The sequence below is a fragment of the Dermacentor andersoni genome, chromosome 9 (genome assembly GCF_023375885.2).
Source record: "Dermacentor andersoni chromosome 9, qqDerAnde1_hic_scaffold, whole genome shotgun sequence".
NCBI classification, from domain to species: Eukaryota; Metazoa; Arthropoda; class Arachnida; order Ixodida; family Ixodidae; genus Dermacentor; species Dermacentor andersoni.
The window spans coordinates 80,029,683-80,054,159 of NC_092822.1; the positions used below are offsets into that span (position 1 = coordinate 80,029,683).

The 24,477-nt window shown below is 46.8% G+C and overlaps 1 protein-coding gene across 1 annotated transcript in view; it reads right to left on the reverse strand.

Annotated features, from left to right (window-relative positions):
- Window positions 1-479: 479 nt before the first annotated feature.
- LOC129384112 (uncharacterized) overlaps window positions 480-24,477 on the reverse strand; it is a 92,316-nt gene continuing 68,318 nt past the window's right edge. The window contains exons 8-11 of the mRNA XM_055069252.2: window positions 11,951-12,088; window positions 10,934-11,020; window positions 9,031-9,137; window positions 480-669 (exon numbers count right to left, since the gene is read on the reverse strand). Of these exons, the coding sequence (XP_054925227.1) occupies window positions 618-669; window positions 9,031-9,137; window positions 10,934-11,020; window positions 11,951-12,088 (384 nt within the window). The 3' untranslated portion in view covers window positions 480-617. The remainder of the gene's footprint in view (window positions 670-9,030; window positions 9,138-10,933; window positions 11,021-11,950; window positions 12,089-24,477) is intronic.

Consider the following 24,477-nt stretch of genomic DNA (forward strand, 5'->3'; position numbering starts at 1 on the left):
TGCCGCCAACAACTTCATGCTTGTTCGAACTGTCCAGACTGTTCGGTGTTCAAAGAACCAACGCGAAGCCAAAAGTTATTATTTAACTGCTAAAATCTATTTTACACTCCCGTTATTTCCGAAAATTGCTGTATACAATATGCACACATGCTTAAAGATTTTCCATGCGTGAACAAATAACAACAGTAGTCGTTCAGACGTGTATATTGACATTATGATATCCGACATGGTCTCCATACGGTTATGTTTGCGGAAATGTAATAACCGCACGAACTATCGTGTACGCGACTGAGTATAAAGCTGAAGGCATGTCGGTTAGCATCACCATTTCTTCGCCTTCAAATCGTCGACCTTAAATGCTACATTGATCATTTCGCAATAAGTGTGCCGTAATTGGTGAAAGTGACGACGTGGGAAACTTTCAAAGCGTACAGTGCAAAAGAAATTTGTGTTTTATCAGCCTTCGTCTGGAAACCCGTTTGAATGTACAAAAATAGGTCAGCTGCTGCAGGCCAGAAGGTTGCAATGCTGCCGAATGCATGCTTGCTATTTTATTGTGGAGTTCCAACTCGGCCCAAGGCTGGACGCCGGTGCCTTTCATCTGCAGACTGCAAGTGTCAAGCGTTGTCGTTGTCGGCGGTGTTAGCGTGGGCGCTCGTGTCTGTAGAGCTGCGCAGAAACAACACTATTTTAAGCAATGTTTGGGGCGCTCGTCAGCTACTTGTCCTTTTACAACGAGAGCAAAAGTCAATCACTAAAGAAAACTTCAGCACCAGCGGTTACATACAACCACACCACAAAAGAAGATTACACTCTTTGGGGCTCATTCTGTCCCTAAAGAATGATCTCCATCAAGCTCACGCTCAGTTGAATATGCACATGCCCTGAAGTTACCGAGAGCGCAAAGCTTTAAAAAAAGAACTGCAAGCAAAACATAAGAGTAATATTGTTTGTGAACAAAATAAGAACTAAAGGGCGCGACGTTTCCCTAGGCTGTGCCTAATCTGTGTTTCTCAGATCGACTTTGTATAGAGTTAAATAAAGAAGTAACCCACATAAAAAACTAGGCCAGATTAACTAACCCGCTACGTATGCGACGGCATACTAACGTGTGACATATCAACAGCTGCGCGCGTGTGCGTCAAGGGCGACCTTAGCACTCTTCTTTATCAAAGCGATATTTGTATAGATCATATCTGGTGCTAACTTGCAAATTCGCACCCACTGTGATGCACTCGCGTGCGCTCAACACCGCTCGAGTTTTCTGTTAGGTACCTCCGAAAGCGAGTGAAGTTCACCTATAATGCTATAAAGAAATACACAGTCGATGGCGGGTCAAAACCCTGTCTGCTAGCACATCATCGATATGCTCTAACCATTAGGCCGCAAGTAGGCAACAAAGACACCAAGGACAACATAGAAGACATTACTTCTACTTACTAACGGAAATAAAGAAATGATCAAATAATGCAACTGAAAGTGGATAAAAAAGCAACTGGCCGCAGGTGTAATATGGGCCCACGCCTTCGCATTACGCGTGCGATTCTCTTACCAGTTAGCTATCTCGGCGCCGTTTTCCCGTCCACTTTCTAGGGTACACTCTAAGAAAAGTTTACACCCTTTGGAGTGCCCCTTCTGCCACACAACAATAATCGTCATCTGCCTTGATGCATTTCTTTTCTTGAAAACGCCGCGCCCGCTACTTTCCTGTCGGGAATGCTATGATGCTGATAACGTGCATGCCGTTCGTTACTGGAAAGTACCGGGCTCGCAGCGTTAACGAAAGGAAACGCATCAAGGCAGATGACTATTATTGGTGTGTGGCAGAAGGGGCACTCCAAAGGGTGTAAACTTTTCTTAGAGTGCATTCATATTTTGTTACTACAACCAATCCTGGGAGTGTTAGCCAGCGCCACCACTCACAAAACTTGGCGGCGAATGTGTAACATCCTTTCTGCCGCATGCGTCACGAGTACGTGATCTGTTTGCCTGATGGTAACTGGCCAATAAACCAGCACATGCTTCCTGAAGGCATCAATGTCGCCAGATTCGAGACCATCGTAATGTAATGAACGAGAAGAAAGGGAAACGAGGGACCCGATTTTTATTATTATTATACCCTAAATAGGACAACTTAGGCAACACTGATGCCTTCTGGTAGCATGCGTGGATTTATTGAGCAGTAGCGGTGACCCAAATAGATGATTTACTGGTCACGCCTGCAGCAGAAAGGATCTTCCATATCCGACGCCAAGGTTTGTGAGTGGTGGCGCTGGCTAACACTCGCACGGCAAGTTCTAGTAGTAAAACATAAATACCCCAGGAAGTGGATAACAAAACGGAGCCGCGGTATCTCAAATAGTAAGAGCATCGCACGCGTAATACGAAGACGTGGGTTCGTATTCCACCTACGGCCGCTTGTTTTCTTCATCCGCTTTTATTTGCATTAATTTATCATTTGTTTAATTCAGTTATGACGTAGAAGTAATTTCCCTATGATGTATTCGGTGTCTTTGTTTGTTGACTACTTATGGCTTAATTAAAAACACGGCTCCACCAGTTCCCTTTCTTTTCGGTCGACCATGAGGCCACTGTCACGCGCATGCTTCTGTGGCGCCAAAGTCGCTTTTTGAAAGGCCTGGAAACGTGCGTCAAGTGTGACTTTCTCCCACTCAATCATTATGACAGCTAACGGTTGGAGACGCTGTGCTAAACTGCTCTGCCTTTGTAATCGGCCCTCACATCTTTTATGTACGTCCAAATGTCGTAAAACTTGCCGATTATGCTGTATCACTATAAAACACCGTTAATGACACAAAATCAAGAAACAAGCAAAGCACAGCGTTGTAAAAGCGATAGTGCTGGTAGAAACCAAAGATATATCAATAGGCGGATAACGGAGGCTGTTCAAATGACCGGCAGTGAAACAATCATGATCATCAGCCTCACCGTCATCAGGCTATTTTTGTGCCCCACTTAAGTACGAAGGCCTCTCCCAGCAATCTCCAACTACTTCTGTCTTGCGCTAGCTCATTCCAACTTGCGACTACAAATTTCGTAATTTTCCCACCCCACCAGATTTTCTGCCATCCTCGACTGGTCTTTCCTTTTCTTCGCTCCCATTCTGCAACACGAATGGTCCTCTGGTTGTCTGCCCTTCGCATTACATGGCCTGCCCAGCTCCATCTCTAAGTGCGTAAGCGTTTGTACGTACGCCTACCCAAAGAGAAATTTGTCCGTAACGTAAGACAATGAATGGCTCACACCCCCTTAAGCAATGACTCATACCCCGTTAGCAAGCAAAACATGCAATGGCTCATACCCACGTAAGGCTGCAAGCAAAATGAAGCGAACAGTGCGTGCACTCATTGAAATCATCCATACAATGTACAGAATAGCATACGTTTCAATAAAGAACAAGCTCAAAACAAGCATCCGATACCATGAATAAAGCATTGCATACCCCGCTCAGCAAATGTGATGGTCGCTTTGCCGCAGCTACGCTAAATTAACCTGAATTTACCTTAATACCAATGGTGGTGGGTTTGACACCCACGAAAGGTCGAGTGTACGGGGGCATTAATTACCTCGGTTAATTACCTGGTGCTAAATAACTTCACCTTAATTAACACCAGTGGTCGTGGGTGCCGGAATGAATTCTACCTTAATTAAATCTGCCTTATCATGTTCGATAATGAACGTGATAAGCGAACGACCGATGAGGGTTGAGAAGAGTTTATAGTGGTCAGATCAAGTTCCATAACGTTGATAATGACACCGAGCTGCGTAGAGCTGCAAGTGCCACAATGCTTACGCATACTCGTAGCACTGCCAGAGGAGTTTCTGCGTGATTTTTTTTCTATTCGTGTGAACTAGACTATTGGCTATCCCCGTCGGCTCTCTTGACCACTGTGCTCTCTTCCTGTCTATTAACGTTACGCCTAACATTTTTCGTTCCATAGGTTGTTGCGAGAACATTGACTTGTTTTCGAAATTCTTTGTTAACGTCGAAGTTTGTGCCCCATATGTGACCGCCGTTAGAACGCAATGATGGTGCATTTTGCTTTTCAACGACAGCAGTAAGCTCTCAATATTCGGTAATGTCTGCAGCATGAACACAAACCCACGTTTATTCTGTAAATTTCCTTTTCATGATTAGGGTACCCTGTGAGTAACTGACCTAGATAATGTTACTTCTGCACAGACCATGGCGCTGACCCTAAAGACTAAAGGTCAAGCACCATGCGGCAGCAACCCCCCCCCCCCCCCCTTGTTTATCAACATAGGAGCCACACTTTTTCAACATTACGCATGGAAGGCCTAACGCTTCGACAGCAATGTCATTTCTTGCGTGCTTATTTTTCTGGTTTACGCAATTACCTGGGTATCTCGTACCTACTCTTCCTCGCTTCTATTGTGACGTGTACAACGCCGATCTTAAAGGAACAAAGTAGTTGGATGCCAACGTTGCTCCTGTAGCTTGCTTTGCTTGTGCTGCTAATTTCTTGCAAACGTATGGCACGGCTCCTCCCGCATCCCGCGACCGAACACCCCCCGAACATCCGTCAGTGTCATCCCGCTCTGATCGTCACTGACGTTCGTAACGGTATCTACGGTGAAATAGTCGCAGGCACGAGAGTAGGGGCATTGTAGAGATATTATTAGATGTTGCCCCAAAAAAAAGTAAGTGTAGAAATTTTCGCAACATATCTCTTCTGTTCTCTTCTCTTTTCTGTTAGCTTGTTTTTTTTTGTGATTTTGTGTACATCGTTTTATTGTTTCTTTTTATATTGTTAAACAAAATACTGTTAGGCAGTTTATCCCATAAGTGAGCAAGCTTTACTCATCCTCAACAATGCACCCTTTCATGTCAAAAAGAATAAAAAATATGAGGACACCTCATATTACGTAGTATGAGTAGAAATATTGTTTTTCTTTGCCTTTTTTAGCAGATTTACATTTTATATTGCAGTACGCGTACTAGTGGCACTTGCGAAGACTGCCTGATAACATGCTAAAGCCTGTAAAGATTGATTAGGTCACCAGGAACCTCATAAGTCTGGTCAGCCATGTGTAGCATGTGCAAGAGTGTAGACCATATTAACAAAATCATCATAGAAAAGACATTAGAGGTACTGAACCGCAACTGCAGGAAGTGGACTGACAGAGTACGAATATTAGCGAGACAATTAAAAAGTGTCTCGTTAGCAGAAAGTGCCTCGTTCCAGCAGTCTGGACATGATTATAAATGTACGATGAAAAATAATAACACTGGTGGGAGCTGCATCAGCTGTCAAATTATTTTCGAAGTGAAAGTGGTCGTCTTAATCTTGAATGAATAAATCACAGTTCTGCTTAGCTTGCTGATACTAGAAGAACCAGCGTATTGAGCGCCCGCAGCATAGCCTATTGCCAAGTTCATATGCGCTCTTCGCACTTTCTACAGTTGATATCTGGGGGTACGAACGCTTAGTCGTATTTCGAGGATGTGCTCCAAAAGTCCGTGAGAGAAGATTTACCGTTTTGGAGATATACAGTGCTTATGTTTGTTCATGCAACGCGGATACATATATAAACAGGACCTTCAGGATATAATCGGGCACCCTTTGAACATCAATGCTCTCTGGGACAACACCACCTAACCATCATAACCACATAATTTAAACTTAATTATACATTGATTACGACAACGCTCCTAGAAATACGAGTCGTTGGAGTATAGTCAGCTCACTGTGAATTTATTATTGCTCGGCTTCAAATTCGCAATTAAGGCTTGTACCCTAAAGAAAACAATTAAAAGTTGATTACTTGATCTTTTCATTAGCCATGTGGAAACTGAATTTTCATGTAAGTTAACGTCCGCCTTTTCAGGTAATCCACCTGAACAACACAATGATGCTCTATGCTTCATGCTCTTTCTAAAAAAAAAGTCACCACCCAAGCACCCCGTACAGATGGTTCACGAGCGAAGCTGAAACGTCTGGTCCCGGTGTGTATCACTCGATTAATCCAGACGGTTCATTAAATGACGGCTTGCTAGGCTGCCAGATCCTCGATACGCAGTCAGTTTCTGCTTGCATTCGGTCTCAAGAGTCTATTCTCGTTCCCGGGCTGCAGCATCGGCACAGCGTAGACCAGCTCGTTTGCGGTTCTGCTCGCGGCGTTGCTGATCGAAAGCTGCCTGCTCATCAGGAGTACGTATGACCCGTGGCCTACTCCTTTCAGAGCCGGAGAGAAACTGCTGCTCGCGCGCTCTGCTTCGACGGAGAGCAACAACGCCACTACTGGCGTAGCCAATCGCGCGGCTCGCTTTCTCTCTCTCTTTCTCTTTTCTTGCGCATGCGCATAGGGTTGCGCTGCATGAGTTGTCGGCGTACAGTTGGCAGACTGAAGGGCGGACGAATCGGCTCGCCATACACAGCGTCGCTGTAAAAGATGTTTCATGAAAAATAAACTCCAGTTACATGGGAAATAAACATCGAATTCTTGGGCTTCGCGTGCCTAATGCACGACCTAATTATGAGGCACGCCGCAGCGAGGGACTCGGAAATAATGTTGACTACCTGGGTTTCCGTAACGCACACCTAAATCTAAGCACATGAGCGTTTTTTTTTTTTTTTTTTTTTTTTTTTTACAGTTTGCTCCCATCCGAATTCGGTCGCTGCGGTATCAAAACCGCGACCTCGAACTCATGTGCGTGAGACACAGGAGGAAACCACCACAGTGTATGTCTATGCGAAATGTAAAATACTAAGATACTCGAATGAAACATAGGAATTGCATATAAAATATCAGGCCCCTTCTGCTCTATATCGAGTTCGGTGAGATTTTGACGCCTAACTGCAATTAAATGAGCGATGCCCCGAGGATACGTTCACAGAGAAATCTGGAAATGGCTGTTTTTCATAGCATTGTGCCATTAAAGACATTATAAACCGTATTGTTCAAGCGTGAAGTTGAGCCTGATAAGGCATTTTATTTTGATCTGCAGCAAAACACCATATAGAATTTTTGTTTCCATACAATTGGCAAGTATCGCATTTTTAGATTCACAGACGGAGATGATACATGACTACGCTAAATGTATGTACTACGCAAGAAAAGAATAAGACGCTGAGACACTGCGATGAATAGGAGCCTGTGTTAGGGTCCATTACGAATAGAGAAATGGGGCACAGAAGCAACTCGACAAATTAAGGAAATATTGCGGGCTATGCAAATGCATCTTGCGCAGCATGACATAGATTCAAAAAGCGTATCCAAGGTAGACAAAGTCAGATACTGAAAGAAATAGCAGGCTAGCTCAATTCTTCTTTTCTTCCTTTTCGATTATCGCTCTCGATGCATCTGCCAAATTCTTTTGTGTGACTCTTCCTGAACGACTTTGGCACATAGAACACGTCAAAGTTACCTGCCCTAAAATTTCTCGATATGTTGGAGTAATTCAAAAACCTAAAGTTCCTCCTGTCACTATGGCTAAAGAAACAGCTTTACTTGGGTGTCAGTCAATCCCATTTGCGTTGTTGTGTGTCAATCTGGTCTCGTACAAGTAACACAGGCCTCAATTCATACAAGTAACACAGGCCTCAATTCAATCTCTATTTTTTCAAAAGAAAGCAATTAGAGATGTTAACATACCGCATACTGAAATGGCGGCTACAGATTTCTGTTCACTAAGTATAGCAAATGTAAAGAAATAATTAACCTACCCGTCTGCAGTATAGTCGTATCATGATGCAAATGCAACTGGCTAATAGTGAAAGCAAAATTATTTCAACTTCAAATCACATCCGCTAACCAATCATGAATTGAGGCATGTCTCTCATAAAACACCGCGGATAAGAACAAATTATGGTGCGCGAACAGTGTAACTTCAATTAATACGTTTTCTTGACATTAACGAACACATCCAAAACCTTAGTTATGAGAATACGCCAATTAGGAATTACAAAAAGAACATTACAGAGTGGTTGATGCTTAACATGAAATAGTCGATGCACTGACTGTAAGTGCTCTTAGACGGTGTTACCGAATCTGTGCCTTAATAATGCGTTCCAGATGTTACTAATTTACGTTCACTCTGTGGCACAGCAACATTGCTGCTGAGCCTCAAACGCTATGTTTCTCTTTTTTTTTTGCATAAGGACGTGTCGTATCAAGAAATTTGCCTTTAGCATTCCGCCTAAAGAGCACACCTATTATTACACTTTGAATAAAACTAATTGCACTTCACTAGCGCAATATGAATCAGCAGTATCAGCACTGTCCGTGATTCTGTTCATTCGTAAAGAGTGTGTGTACCCGCATTCAGAAAATGCGCTTCGAACTGCTCAGACAGGACATGTTACACTGGCCAACCATGTCTTGGGGCACGTTATGAAATCCCGGGAGGTTAAAATTAATACAAGCCTCCCCTCTTCCCCTCCCCCCTCTACGGCAGCCCTGACCGAGTCCGATCCTTGTCACGTCGCGGGTTTTTTTAGAAAAACTGACCATTAATTTTTTAAACAGGGCAAAATGGTACCCCTACTTAAAATACTCGACAATGATAGCATATTATTGTTTTTAAGTAGAGAAGAGCAATGAGAGACCGCGGTACAACCGCGAGCATAGCTTTTATACATGTGCAGGCAAGTGGGGAACTTCAGACCTCAAGATCCTGGATAGCATGGAATATTTGTGCAGTTTTTGACACTAGCCAGCAAACTTGCACGGCAATCAGTGTTTCGTGAATATTTATGCAGGCTAGATGCAGGAATACTAGGCTGTGTCCCGTAGCAGTGGAGATATTTAGTCGCGGCTCCTTCTATCGAAAATTAAATAAAAGTGTGGATTGATAATGATTGACTAACGGACTGACTTTTGGTTGATTGACTGATTGGTTGATTGATTGATTGATTGCCATATAGTTATTTTCTCAGAACACGGAGTCCCTGCACCGTGTGTGCGTGTACATTCGCATGCATGTTTAATTCTTAGCATCGCTATGATGTGGCAATTCACGCTTCCAAGCAAAGTCTTGTCTCTTACTTGCAGTTCAAGTTGGTCATGCTTCGCTCGACATACTTCGCCGCCATGTCTACTGCCTCCGCGTCCGCCACAGCGCAGTTGAGGCCGTTTTTCTTCGCATAAATTGCCTTTGTAGAGAAAATAAAGAAATATATTATTTTGCTTACTGTGCATCTAAGGGCAATGATGATTCGTCAGAAGAATGCTCTGAGTTTCACACGGGTTTATAAGGTTAGCCTAATAATGGAAGGTAAATAACTTTACTGTGAAGTGTGCGAACCGTTCTTACAGCGATCATCGCGGCGAGGATGATGCGCCATTTGGAGAGGTGAACGTCTCTCGAGGAGCAAGAATGAATATCTTTCACATGCCATAGCTCGCAAAAGCGTAACCGTGCCATATATAAAATTCCCAAGCGTTAACTCAAGCACTTTATAGGAGACTCGAAAGTTTGCAGAAAGGGGCTTCCCCCACGCGTAAGTTAGGCACATTTACCGGTTGCACCCTTGAATACTACAGCGCGCACCGCACTCTTCATTCAGCGAAACATTAATATTTTATTTCTTGTGATTCCTGAGTACTTGAAACACAATTTTACGATAACATACTCTCTTCGAATATGCGAGATTATAATGACGAGGTAATATGCGGTTTATTTTGCTTTTCTCTTAAAGCTAAGCTAGATGATGTAATAACACCATACAGGCTGTCCCGCATAACTTTAGCCAGAGTTTAAAAATGTGCAAATGCCGCGCAGCTAGACAGAACAAAAGTAATGTTCGCCGTTGCTTATAGATACTCAAACTATTTTCTTGAATTCCGCCTAATTATATAATGAATCTTAAATAATTAATCAACTTCTCAAATATTATAATTAGATTAAAACTGTCAATGAGAAAATTGTAGAGCGACATGAAAAACTTCCGATACTGCTTTCTGCTGCTAAATAAGTGCTACATAAAAGTGTTTTCCGAGCGTAAAAGAAGCCCACGAATACACGGAAAGTGCCTTGAGTGGCCAGTCGCGCGGCAACCTTGCGTCTGTTGGCGGGACTCTTTCACGCTCTGGAAAACTCCTCTATGTAGCACTTGCTGAGCAATAGAAAGCTCTATCGCGAGTTTTTCATTATGCTCTACAATTTTCTTAGTGACCTTTTTCAACTAAATATAATATTTTACAAGATGATTTCAGATGTATACTAAGGGACGCAGATTTGCAATATCAATCACACCAAAAAAAGTACACGGATTCTTTGAAAGCTGTAGCTCAGAAGATACCCCAGCAATGCGGTCTGTCTTATATACAGCCGTGAGGTAGGTGTCTGAATACTAAACTGCAAGAACATAGCAATAAACTGCGCAATGGGCTAGAATGGTTTCTAGGTATCCATTGCTCACGATGCGGCTATATTTCGTTATTTGAAAAGACCAGTACCTTAGCTAGGCATCCGAATGAAAACACTAAACTTACCATTGAAGCAGCAGCGATCACTGACTCGATTAGTAAACCGCCAATTTCATTAGCAAATAAAGACCTTGCTTTCTTGAGATCACAGATGCGCTCTCGTTTGTCTTAAAGCTGCGGTTATCGTTCGTTTGAATTTTGAATGCGCACTCATGCTGGCTTCGTGTTTTGAAGAAGGCGTTTTTGTCTTGTTGACTCGCTTATACATGCTTGTTATTCAAAATTTACATTCACTTGAAAGTGAGCGCATGTCTTAGTGGTTCTTTCGGCCCCTTTATCTACGTCAATTTCTAATTCTACTTTTTTTATTATTTAATGTGTCCAACCTTTGGTCTGGTTTGGATAGGTGCGATCGCATCAGAATGCTTGATGTAGTGGTTGTGCGGTAATGCTTACGCCGTCCCAATATATTTCATCAATTTGGAAGTTATATGGTAAACATGCACATTTGCTTTCTTACCATTGCCTTCATTGCTGCGTCACTCTCGGTGTAATATATTTTGGAACCACACATAAATTTTTTCTGCTTAGATTTTGCATGGCAACCCTGCAGAAAAGAGCAGATAAAATCTCAGTGTCTTAAAAGAAGGAAAAAGGACGTATGGGGAGTGCATAACGCCGGCTTCAGCTCCGCCGCGGGTCGGGCCGGTATTGCACTATCTTCAACATCGGCCCACGTATGGGGAGTGCATAACGCCAGCTTCACATCTGCCGCGGTTCGGACCGGTATTGCACAACTTCGAGATCGGCCCACGTATGGGGAGTGCATAACGCCTGCTTACCTCTGTCGCGGGTTGGGCCGGTATTGCAGTGTTTTCGGTTCGGCCCACGTATGGGGGTGCATAACGCCGGCTTCACCTCCGCCGCGGGTCGGTCTGGTATTGCACTATCTCCGTGATCGCCACACGTATGGCGAGTTTTTTTGCTTACGACACGAAAATTTCCTTGGACGGTAGAGGTGTACAGCTTCGCTGTAAAACACTCCCAACTAATGGCCTCGTTCGATTGAGTGTAAGGAAAGTACCCTTCACAATCGTAAGCAGCTATTGATATCACATGCCACTTACTGGTGCACCGCATCAGCACTCAGATCATTAAACAAGGTGAACTTCGGGATTCATCTCAGGGGCGTCAACTGAGCAAGACAGCGGACAGGAAAGTCGGCACGCATATCATGCTGAGTCCCGCATATATATTTATTCGAGGAGGGGAAATCATATACGAGCGTCTTTAACCAAATCACGGAAATATCAGTTGCAGATGCACAAGAAAATTAAATTTTAAGAAAGCATGGCCCAAGAGCACTGAGCACTAATGGCCTCTCAGTGGCAACCTGAAAACGCGTTCTTTGTCGGACCAGTCACTGAAGGGAGACTGAGACACTTCTAAATGTTCTTTTATCGCCTGTTATGCCGCAACAGGTGTCGTCAGTATAGCGAGGCTTTAGAAAACAACCTAGGCAATTGCTTTCTCCTACCTGCAACTCTCCGGTCACCTTCTTAACGCTTTGGCACGCACCGCCTTGACCTGAAGCAAACTGAAATTCCGCCACTGCCGCTGTAGTGGCGATTGAAACGGGTTGTGGCATTTTCTTATTCAGTAGAATGGCAAGGTCCTAAAATGAAAAGTACGCACAAAAAGAGGATATTATAGCAAATTCCGGAGAAACTTTGGGAGAAATCACCGAAATAATAACTAGGTAATGTACAAATCGGCTAAGGTTTCCAAAGGTGTTAAATGGTGGCTGAAACTGTGCGAGTACTTCAAATTTCGAATATAAATCTAAAGCTCCGCCATTTCAATTGTATTTGATTTTATTGTTCGGCCTTCAAGGTTGTCGCATATCTCTTCCTAAAAATGAATCATATGGCATAACAACGCTTCTCGCATTCCACGAAAGAAATTCGGATATAGCTAGCATTTCTTGTGAACGATTCTCATGTAGAAAAGCACGAAGCAAATTTCTGCAGCCTTTCTGCATCTAATATTTTCATAACTACTTTTCACAGGTACAATCCCAGAGGAACGGAAAACTAGGGATGTAATTCCCAAATACACATAAAAAATAATACCTCTCCTATCAATTCCCGCCCCATCTCACTGGCAAGCGTACTCAGCAAGGTCAAGGAGCATGCTATGTACTCACACGCCATGGAATTTCTAGGCGATAACCTTTTTTTGTTTCATTCTTTGAAGCACGGGTTTCACAAGCGCTTGTCTTGCGAGACCCAGCTTGCGTTCTTTCTTCATGAAATTAAGGTCAACCTTGACCTTAACATAGGAACAGACGCCACATATTTGGATTACACGAAAGCGATTGAAAAGATATTACACCAACATCTACTGATGAAACTTTCTCATTTGAATGTGCATCCTGATATTCAGGCATAGCTCGATGAATTCTTAACTGCTAGGAATATGTCTCGGATAACAACCACTCTTGCAACGTTGCATCCGCAACATAAGACTTGCCACGATAGTCCATCCTCAGCCACCTTCTACTCTTAATTGACATTCACAACTGGCTCTTGCACGTGTTCTACCACATCTGCATTTTTGCCACTGACTGCGTTATTTGAGCTGCTGTCAATAACAACTGACAAAACAGCACTACAGTTTAACTACAGGAATGGTGCAACCTTTTGCTAATGATCCTCAGCCTTAATATTTGCAAACTCGCTACCTTTGCCCGTCGGCATCAGCCGTTCTGTTTTGTATTAATATTAGCGACGAGTCTGTGTTCTTAGTAGAAGCGTAGGTGCCACCGTATCTAAGGACCAAATATAGAACGCGCACGCTACTAAGGTGATTTCTTCAGCTCACAAATCATCGCGATTTCAAAACATTGCTCTCCGAAACGCATAAATATGACGGTATCTATGTACCTAGAAAGAACAAAATTTGAATATGCATCGTCTATCTGGGACCGGCATCAAGCTGACTTTGTCAAAGACCTTGAGACACTTGAACATCGGGCACGGCAAGGCATGTGCTTTCCTCCGACTCTGACGACGTCTCCGTATTATACACGGAAAAATAATCTCCCTTAGCCCCTCTATCCAGGCGTCGTCGCATTGTCACCCTTTTCTTCTTCTGCAGGTTCTTCAATTGGTCGCCTAATCACCCACCATACATTGTCCGCCCATCACACCGATGACAACGCACTGGTCATGTCTTTCCGGTAGCACAACTACGCTCACACTCAAGTACGTCCTCAGCCTCGTTTTTCCACCGTGGAGCAGCTAAGCACTGTAACGTGATTGCTCAAGCGGCTGTCGTCACGTGGTCATCAAACTTTTTGTTTTCGAGGTCAAATAAATTTTTTGTCGATACTTAGCTTTCATTACACCCTTCTGTATACGTTATAAGACATCCCTTCTTGTGGTACCCCTTTACGAAGTTTTTAAGCAAGTTACGCGATACAGTGCGGCGGGGAGAAATCGTTAAGTTTGGTATAAAAACCTTACACAAAAGGGCGTCAAGTGCAAGGAATCACGCTGATATCCTCCCCTTACGGCATCATAGGCCTTGCATAGCATTGTAGCACCATCAAACAAGGAGAAACGGGAGCCGTAGGCCCCACTATGCGCTAAAGAAAGCACGTCTACCTATTGTCTCTTCCTGCTAGCGCTACAATGCTATAAAATTTCCTATACTAACACACCCAACGCACAGCATATTGTCACATGGTAGTGACGTTAAAGAACACAGTAGCGATACTGTGAAAGACAAAACTAGCTTTTATTCGACGAACCTGTGCCCACAAAAGAGGCTACACTTAAAGCACAACGAGAGCGGCGAACACAGTCCGCGATCGTCGAAAATCTGCTCAGCGGGTCAAGCGCGTCGGCTTTTATAGATCAGTCGTCGAATGTTCCAGAGCAATCGCTGGGACCCGCATGCCTTCCACAAAGTTCTACGCCATTCGCGTCGCGCATACATGCAATCAGATTACAAGAGGTTCGGCGACAACTGACAGCGGATAGAGGTATCGATCACATTCTAGAAGTTTCCGATACATTTAGGCGTGTCCTGCGCTGAGCGATAACATTTCGCGGACGGTAAAAGCGCTCACCCGTAAAAGATAAACGAGTTCACGTGTCAATTCCCCCCTTTGAAAAGGCATCGTCCCGATGCTACAAACATAACAGGAGAGTAAAACACAAAACGACTTGTTGAAGAAAGTAACAAAAAAAAAAAACAAAGCCCAATGTGACGCAGTAAAGAAAAAATAGAATCAAAAGTTCAGCTATGGGACGTCCCCAAAGTTCATTAGCGCTGGTGAAACGGCTTAAAGGGAAGCTGAAACACTTTTAAAAAAAAAATGAGTTCTCTACGGCATTCTACAGTTTTGAGTCCCCTGAACACGAATATCTGGTTCAAAAAGGGCGGAAACAAGCGCAAGCGGCTGTTTTTTCATGAAAACGCGCACCAGCGCCTCAGGTTATTGCGCGAACGCCGCTGTTGCCCGTGATTGGTCGGGGCCGCTGTGACGTCACTCGCGGCAGTCGCCGGTCGGCGCCGCCGTTTCAGAGCGTAAGCACGCTGTTCTGTTCTGGCTTCATAGCTGAGTTGTAAGCATTATGGAACGTTCTCGCTGTCTCGGAGAGCTTGTATTTTCGCCGCACATGTTCGAACCGACAGCCGATACGGACAACGATGGCGGCAACGGCGGCAACGACGATGTTGAGTGTGCCAAAAGCGAGAGCGATGTGTGCACCTTCTCGCGCGTTGGAAATCTTAGCTGGTACGTATGTTGTTTTTTTCATGTAGCTGCACGTTCCAATGACGGGAGAAAAAAATGCACTAATGTGTCACTGAGAACTTGCTGCTGGAAGAATGCCGAAGCACTAACTTCTCATTAGATTGTAAACACGGGTGCAATTCCGCGATGTCAAGCACCTTGCCGCTGCTTGTCTAAAGTCCCGTGGTTTTTTGAGTGTTGATACACGATCGCGAACATAAGTGCCGTGTTTCAAAGCGCGCACATGCAGTGCTGCGAGGTACAGTCATGGAAGTTGCTTATCATACACATCCAGAGATGGCCAGAGGTATTAAATGTGCAATATTCATACTATGGTTCGACGACTTTGCGATTGTGGCTCAATCAAGAATCGGTATGCGTGCTCCATGCTAGTGTTGACATAAAGATATTAGGCAGTTTTAGCACCGCCGTGTGGTAAACACGATAACTGCAAGCGTACGTCGAATGTCACTAGGCAAGCCTATACTCCATTTCATACCTCAGGTGCAACGCTGTGGAAGCTACGCACGAAGTCCGGTCACCAAAATTTATTACTGGGCGCGTTTCCGTCTGTGCTTCGCAGCGTGCCAGCGGCGTTTGCTCGCGCGAGCATGCACGTGAAGCTGCCGCGACGGGCTGCAATTAAAAAATGCCGAGAAGAAAATTGATTTAAAAGAACGTGTTAGCAGCCGTATTGTTTCTATGGGTAAATTCTTTTTTTTTTCATTCAGAACTGAGCTTATATATGAAATATTTTCTCAAAAATCGGGTCAAGAAACACCGAACTTTTTCTAAGTGTGAACGCAGCCACTGCAAGAAGTATCTCAAGCCTCCACAGCGTTGCACCTGATGTATGAAATGGAGTATAGCAACGCTAGCAACAACGCGTTTCCGCATTTGTCGTAAGGCTATCCGGCTATCGCGGAAATGGTCCGAGCACAGCACAGTTGATTTCGTCGGCACGAACTTATCTCTCCTCACCGCACTGCGCTGCAAGCTTCTTGTCCTTCGGGAACCTGTGAAACACCACATCGTCTCGCCCGCCTGTGTTCGCGCAGACGAATTCTGCACAGAACGAGGGCATGTTGGGCGCCCTTGGCTGTAGGCACTCACGCAGCACCGAAAGAAAGAACAGTTTACGAAAATCTCAAAATAAAACAAACGTGAGCGGCGGCGGCGGCGGCAAGTCTCTCGTAGCGTCGTTCAGTAAAGCGCAGGACGAAATGAGGCATGCCAACACATGCCAGCACGCCGGTCCGGCAGCTCGATCCCCGCGCGTGACGTCACTCTCGCCGGTTCTCTCCTCTGGCAACCACCTCACCCGGTGCTCCGGGAAGCGATGGGGGCGTGTCCGCGGGGGTGATTTAGAAAGCGATTTCCGCCTCTTATATTAACAAAACGAAGAAAAAAATTGCGGAACCGTAAATTATTAAGTCTGTTCTTCCCAATCCCAGCAATTCATGGAAATTGAAAACCGTTTCAGCTTCCCTTTAAGAAGCGCAACATGAACTACTTCAGATCGTGAGCGGTGCCGTTGTGAATGCGAAATGCCGTCTGGCACAGCCTCATAGTCCAGTTCGCCAACACGTCGAGTGACCTTGTAGGGTCCGAAATAGCCTCGCAATAGTTTCTCACTGAGTCCTCGTCGACGTATTGGGGTCCAAACCAAAACACGGTCGCCAAGCTGGTACTGGACGTAGCGTCGTCGGAGGTTGTAGTGTCGGCTGTCGGTACGCTGCTGGTTTTTGATCCGTAGGCGGGCGATCTGTCGGGCTTCTTCGGCGCGCTGGAGATAAGTAGCGACGTCAAGATTTTCTTCGTCGGTCACGTGCGGCAGCATGGCGTCGAGAGTCGACGTCGGGTTCCTGCCGTAAACCAGCTCGAACGGCGGGATCTGAGTTCTCTCTTGCACCGCCGTGTTGTAAGCGAAGGTTACGTACGGCGGGACGGCATCCCACGTATTGCGCTCGACATCGACGTACATTGCTAGCATGTCGGCGGGGGTCTTGTTCAGGCGCTCCGTGAGACCATTCGTCTGCGGGTGGTAGGCAGTTGTCCTCCTGTGGCTTGTCTGGCTGTATTGCAGAATGGCTTGGGTGAGCTCTGCTGTAAAAGCCGTTCCTCTGTCGGTGATGAGGACTTCTGGAGCACCATGTCGCAGCAGGATGTTCTCGACGAAAAATTTCGCCACTTGGGCTGCGCTGCCTTTCGGTAGAGCTTTAGTTTCAGCGAAGCGGGTGAGATAGTCCGTCGCCACGACGATCCACTTATTCCCGGAAGTTGATGCCACAAACGGTCCCAGTAAGCCCATCCCGATCTGCTGAAAAGGTCGGTAAGGAGGCTTGAACGGCTGTAGTAATCCCGCTGGCCTTGTCGGTGGTGTCTTGCGTCGCTGGCAGTCTCGACATGTCTTGACGTAACGGGCTACATCGGCGGTAAGGCACGGCCAGTAATACCTTTCTTGTATCCTCGATAGCATCCGGGAGAAACCGATGTGCCCAGTGGTCGGATCGTCATGTACGGTGTGCAGTACTTCTGGACGCAGCGCTAACGGAACAACAAGAAGGTAGTTGGCGCGGACTGGTGAGAAGTTCTTCACGAGTATGTTTTTTTGAAGCGTGAACGAAGACAATCCGCGCCTAAATGCCGTAGGGACAACGTCGGTGGGACCTTCCGAATAATCGACGAAGCCTTCTAGCTCCGGGTCTGCTCGTTGCTGTTCAGCGAAGTCTTCCGCTCTTATTATTCCAAGGAAGGCGGTGGTGGGTCAATGGGGGCGCGTGATAAGCAATCGCCATCCGAGTGTTTTCCTCCGGACTTGTAGGTTACAGTGGTGTCGTATTTTTGCAGTCTGAGGCTCCACCGCGCCAGCCGTCCTGAAGGGTCCTTCAAGTTAGCTAGCCAACACAACGCGTGATGGTCGCTTACCACTTTGAATGGCCTCCCATATAGGTAAGAGAGGAATATTGCTGTAAATGATGCCGAGGCATTACTTTTCAGTCGTAGAATAATTGCCTTCCACTTTTGACAGCGACCGGCTAGCATAAGATATCACCCGTTGAAGTCCGTCTTTCTTATGGACTAGGACGGCACCGAAGGCTAGGCTACTGGCGTCAGTGTGGATTTCGGTATCGGCGTCCTCGTCGAAGTGTGCAAGTACCGGCGGCAACTACATGCGTAGTTTGAGTTCTTGAAATGCATCGGCCTGCGGTGTTTCCTACTTGAACTCGACATCACATTTGGTTAGATGTGTTAGCGGATCCGCGGTGCGTGAAAAGTCCTTGACAAAGCGCCTGTAGTAGGCACACATGGCAAGGAGTCTACGCACTGCCTTGTCGATGGGCTGCGGGAACTTTGCGATGGCAGCTGTCTTCCGAGTGTCGGGGCGGACTCCAGATTTGCTGATGACGTGGCCTAGAAACAGAAGCTCATAGTAAGCGACGCAGCACTTTTCCGGCTTCAGAGTGAGCTCTGGTGACTTGATGGCCTCTAATACTGTCGCAAGCCGCCTAAGGTGATCGTCGAAATTTCCGGCGGAGACAACGACGTTATCAAAGTGAACAAGACACGCCTGTCACTTCAATCCAGCTAACGCCGTGTGCATGACGCGCTTAAACGTTCCAGGCGCCGAGCACAGTCCGAATGGCATGACCTTGAACTCGAAGAGGCCGTCTGGCGTGATGAAGGCGGTCTTTTCGCGATCTCTCTCGTCGACTTCTATTTGCCAGTAGCCAGATTTGAGGTCCATCAACGAGAAGTATTTAGCGTTGCAGAGCCGATCCAATGTGTCGTCTATCCGTGGAAGGGGGTATACGACCTTCTTCGCGATCTTGTTCAGTCGACGATAGTCGATGCAGAAGCGTAGGGTACCGTCCTTTTTCTTCACCAGGACTACAGTAGGTGCCCACGGGCTTTTCGACGGCTAGATGATGTCATCGCGCAGCATTTCGTCGACCTGTCGCCTAATAGCTTCACGTTCTTGCGTCGGAACTCGGTAAGGGCTCTGGCGGAGTGGTCGAGCGCACTCTTCGGTTATTATGCGATGCTTTGCAACTGGTGTTTGTCGAATCCTTGATGACGTCAAGAAGCACTCTTTGTGTCGTCGAAGCAAACTTCTGAGCTGTTGTTTGTTAATCATGGGGAGACTTGGATTTATGTCGAAGTCTGGTTCGGGAACTACGGTCGTCGCGATAGATGCGGCAGAATCCGAGAGGACAAACGCATTGCTGGTTTCCAGAATTTCCTTGATGTATGCGATCGTCGTACCCTTGTTGATGTGCTTGAACTCCTGGCTGAAGTTTGTCAGCAACACTTTCGTGTTTCCTCCGTGCAGTCGAGCGATTCCTCTTGCGACGCAAATTTCGCGATCGAGCAGTAGACGTTGGTTGCCTTCGATCACGCCTTCTACGTCAGCAGGTGTTTCGGTGCCTACCGAAATAACAATGCTGGAGCGAGGCGGGATGCTCACTTGATCTTCGAGCACACTCAAGGCGCGGTCACTAGAAAGGCTCTCCGGCGGTATCGCTTGATCTTCCGACAGCGTTATTGACTTCGACTTCAGGTCGATGATTGCGCCGTGTTGTTTCAGGAAGTCCATGCCGAGAATGACGTCTCGTGAACACTGTTGGAGGATAACGAAGGTGGCAGGGTAAGTCCGGTCGTTAATGGCAATTCTTGCCGTGCACATTCCAGTCGGCGTTATGAGGTGTCCTCCAGCAGTCCGAATTTGAGGGCCTTCCCATGTAGTCTTAACTTTCTTCAACTGGGCCGCGATTGTCCACTTATGCGGAGTAATCAGCCCCTGTGTCAACTAAGGCGGTGACTGCGTGGCCTTCGAGAAGCGTGTCGAGGTCGGTGGTTCTTTGTCTTGCATTACAGTTCGGTCTTGGCGTCGGATCACGGCTGCGTCGCGTTGACCTGTGGCTGGTATGTGACGTCGTCAGGTCGTCTTTCGTCGTCGTATTCTTTGCTTCCACACTTCGTCGGGACGGCGGCATGTTTTTATGTCGTCGAAGTAGTTTCTTCGGCGTCTTTGTCAGCGGCGAAGGATCTTCGGCAGTTCGACGAACACCAACCGCACCTCCATCGGTTTTTGCTTTTAGTTTTCCGGATATGGGCTCGCAACCGGCCCCGGGCTGGGCCAGTGTATGGTCGGCGCTGCGGCGACAGGTAACGGCCTGGTGACGGCGAACGGAACGGTCGCCGAGGGCTCCACTGAATGGCGGCGAGGTAGTTGGCGATATCGCGAGGTCGTTTGCCAATCTGTGGTCGCGGCGCGTTAACGGCGAACCCTCGGAGTCCCATCTCCCGGTATGGGCATCGGCGGTGGATGTGCCCGGCTTCTACGCAGTGATAGCAAAGCGGACGGTTGTCGGGGGCGCGCCAAACGTCAGTCTTCCTTGGAACGCAGCGTTAGGTGACAGGTTAGTGTGCTGCAGGCGGTGGTGGTGGTGGACGACGGAACTGTGTCGTCACTGGGCTCTGCCGCGGGCGTGGAGGGGGAACGTGACGGTGGGCTACACAGCGGCGTATGTCATCGCTTGCGGCTGGGGCTGCGGCGATTCAGGGGCTACTCCGAGTTGTTGTTGGAGCTCCTCACGTACGGCGTCGGCAATCGAAGCCACTTGAGGCTGTGATGATGGGAACAGCTTCTGTAGCTCCTATATACCGCACGACCACTCGGATAGTCTCGCGCAGGTAGTCGGTGGCCAGTGACTGATCTCCGGCGTAGTTTGTCGATTTCGTGCGGCGGTCGAATAGCCGGTTTCGTATGTCCAGTGTCTTCTCGATGCTGGTGGCGTCGCGAAGAAGCTCGTCTACGGTCTTCGGTTGGCTTCGTACCATTCCGGCAAAAAGTTCCTCCTTCACACCACGCATGAGTAGGCGGACTTTCTTCTCCTCGGGCATTTCAGGGTCGGCGTGGTGGAATAGACGGCTCATTTCCTCCGTGAAGATCGCGCTTGTCTCATTAGGTAGCTGCACCCGGGTTTCTAACAGCGCTTGGGCTCGTTGTCGGCGTACGACGCTTGCGAATGTCTGCAGGAAACCACTTCGGAACAGTTCCCAGGTCGTTAAGGTGGCTTCCAGATTCTCGAACCACGTCCTGGCAGCGCCTTCCAATGCGAAGAAGACATGTCGCAGTTTGTCGTCCCTGTTCCAACTGCTAAATGTAGCGACTCTCTCATACGTCTCAAGCCAGCTTTCCGGGTCCTCGAACGTTGAACCGCGGAACGTCGGAGAATCCCTGGGCTGCTGCAGCACAATGGGGGACGCTGGGGCTGCCATTGGGGTGGACATGGTGGCGATCTTCCTGATCGTCGCAGGCAAAATCCGCGCTCCGGGGGCAGTCCTTGCAGCCTGTGGTTACCTCGCTGGTTCTTGGCGACGTTGGTGTTGTCTTCCGCGTGCGGGCTTGGGTCACGGCTTTGTGGGGGCGTCCGGTACATGAATGTAAAGCACCTCCACCAGATGACACGGGGTAGTGACGTTAAACAACACAGTAGCAATACTGTGAAAGACAAAACTACACTCTAAGTGCCCATTCTGCCACGCAACGATAATCGTCATCTGCCTTGATGCGTTTCCTTTCTTTAACGCTGCGAGCCCGGTACTTTCCAGTAACGAACGGCACGCGCGTTATCAGCATGATAGCATAATCGTCATCTGCGTTGATGCGTTTCGTTTCTTTAACGCTGCGAGCCCGGTACTTGCCAGCAATGAACGGCACGCGCGTTTTCAGTATGACAGCATTTCCTGTCGGCAATGCTATCATGCTCATAACGCGCGTGCCGTTCGTTACTAGAAAGTACCGGGCTCGCAGCGTTAAAGAAAGGAAACGCATCAAGGCAGATGACGATTATCGTTGTGTGGCAGAAGGGGCACTTACAGTGTAGCTTTTATTTGGCGAACCTGTGCCCACAAAACAGGCTACACTTAAAGCACAACGAGAGCGGCGAACACAGTCGGTGATCGTCGAAAATCTGCTCAGCGGGTCAAGCGCGTCGGCTTTTATAGATCAGTCGTCGAATGTTCCAGAGTAATCGGTGGGGCAAGCACGCCTTCCACAAAGTTCTACGCCATTCGCGTCGCGCATACATGCAATCAGATTACACAAGGTTCGGCGACAACCGACAACGGATAGAGGCATCGATAACATTCTAGAAACTTCCGATACATTGAGACGCGTCCTGCGCTGAGCGATAAGATTTCGTGGATGGTAAAAGCCCTCACCCGTAAAAGATAAACGAATTCACGGTTCAATATAAGAGTGCAACAATTACAAGCCTTTGAGTTGACAGATACGCGTGCATTATCATCCTTCCGAAACGACATTGCAGAAGTGTACAGTGCTCATGGAAGGAAGCGTGACAGGGAGCATTTAGTGTAACCCTGCATACTTGCAATGTACTCGGGAGTACGAGGTCATGCCGCTAGGAATCTGGTCACCAAAGGTGACGCGGACTCCGATCTAACTGCACCCGCCAAAATTACGTCGATGTGGCACGGAGTGCAGCCGGTGGGAACGAAAGTATGCGCATTAGCTAGCCCTAATTTGACGCGTTTCATTTCATGTGCACTGTACATTGTGCTTTGTGTGCCCTAAATATTCTCTGGCGCGCAGTGTTGACGTAGTGCAGTCGTCTTTCGTATTTCTGCATCATTTGAGCAGAATTTATTTCCCAAACCCTCTTCCCAAAGCCGTAACCGCCGTTGGCGCTCCTTTCAAACTAGAGATGAACAATTCACGGAACTGATCCGATTGACACAAAGAAACTGAATGACATGCAAAGTTCCGCAAGTCCGCCTTTCAGCAAGTCTCGATTATGTCGCCAAACTAATATGACGAACAGGGGATTGTAATCGTTACAAGGCATCAGTGAAGCCGTGAGACCAGCCCGGCCGAGTAACAAAAAAAAAAAAAACTATTTTGCTGACTTTGCAACCAGTAGTACGCCGGCCCACCGACCGCAATGTTAGTAAAGTTTTCGCTTTTTAGCCAGACGCGTGAGTCTTTCTTTCACTATTTCCTTGAGTTCAGCGAGCACCTTTACCACCGTAAAGATAAATAAATAAATAAATAAATAAATAAATAAATAAATAAATATGCGAATTGAAAGAAGTACAGGCGCACGTAAAACAATTTCACCGACGATTACGATATTCCCTAATGCGAAATTTGAGCGCAGCTGTGTAGGTCTTTTCATTTCGCGATATATCCAGGCAAAGAATTTGAGAGAGACATGTAGCAGAGCCAGCAATCGTCGAAAATATGATCTGCGGGTCAAGCTAATCGGCTTTTATACATGGCTCGTCGAAGGTCCCAGCGCAATCGCTGGTGCCTCTTGGCTTCCAGAAAGTATGAAACAATTCGTGTCGCGCTTACAATCAGATTACAAAACGATCGCAAACCATGTCAGTCGAAACAAGCGCGAACGAGACCAAGCGAACCAAGAGAAGACCAAGGAAGCGCGAGAGAGAGAGCTGACGCGAGAAGACGATGGTACGGAACTAGCGGTCCAGCTGAGACCAGACGCGAGTACGCATCGAGCGGTCGGGCGGGTCCGCATAAAACCAGCTTCGCGCGCGCACGTCGCCGAAGGGGCCGCTCTCAGTGGTGTCTCCGCCCGCAAGCGGCTCGCCTCTTTCACCTGTCTGTCCGCGTGAACCCTTTCGCAGTTGTGCTCGTTCGCTCGGTTACGCACATTCGCCGCCGACGCTCGCAGCAGGAACGGGCCGTTAAGAGCTGCGCTCTACGAGTAAGAACGTAAATTTAATTTCGACGCTTCGGCAGCGGTGTGGCCCGGCCTTCATAATGACCCCGGCCGAAACGTCGAAATAAATGTTTGTTCGTGATGTTTTTACGTGTGCCTGCACTTTCAGTTTATTAAACACCAGATCCGAAGAATTCCTTCGCGCGCGCGCGCAAACGCACACACACGCGCACACACACACACACGCGCACACACACACACACACACACGCACACACACACACACACACACACACACACACACACACACACACACACATATATATATATATATATATATGCAATTGTTTCTGGTATCCATATTTTTAAACACTAGAGTGATGTTCGCTGTCTGTATTCATGTACCTAGTATCGTTACTGTAACCTCTTATTTCCTACATTTGTTCACATATTTCATTGTTTTGTAGACGTTTCACATATTGTATTGCCCTCCTGCTATGCTCTCAGATGAGAGTAGCACTATTGAAAATAAATAAATAAATAAATTTAC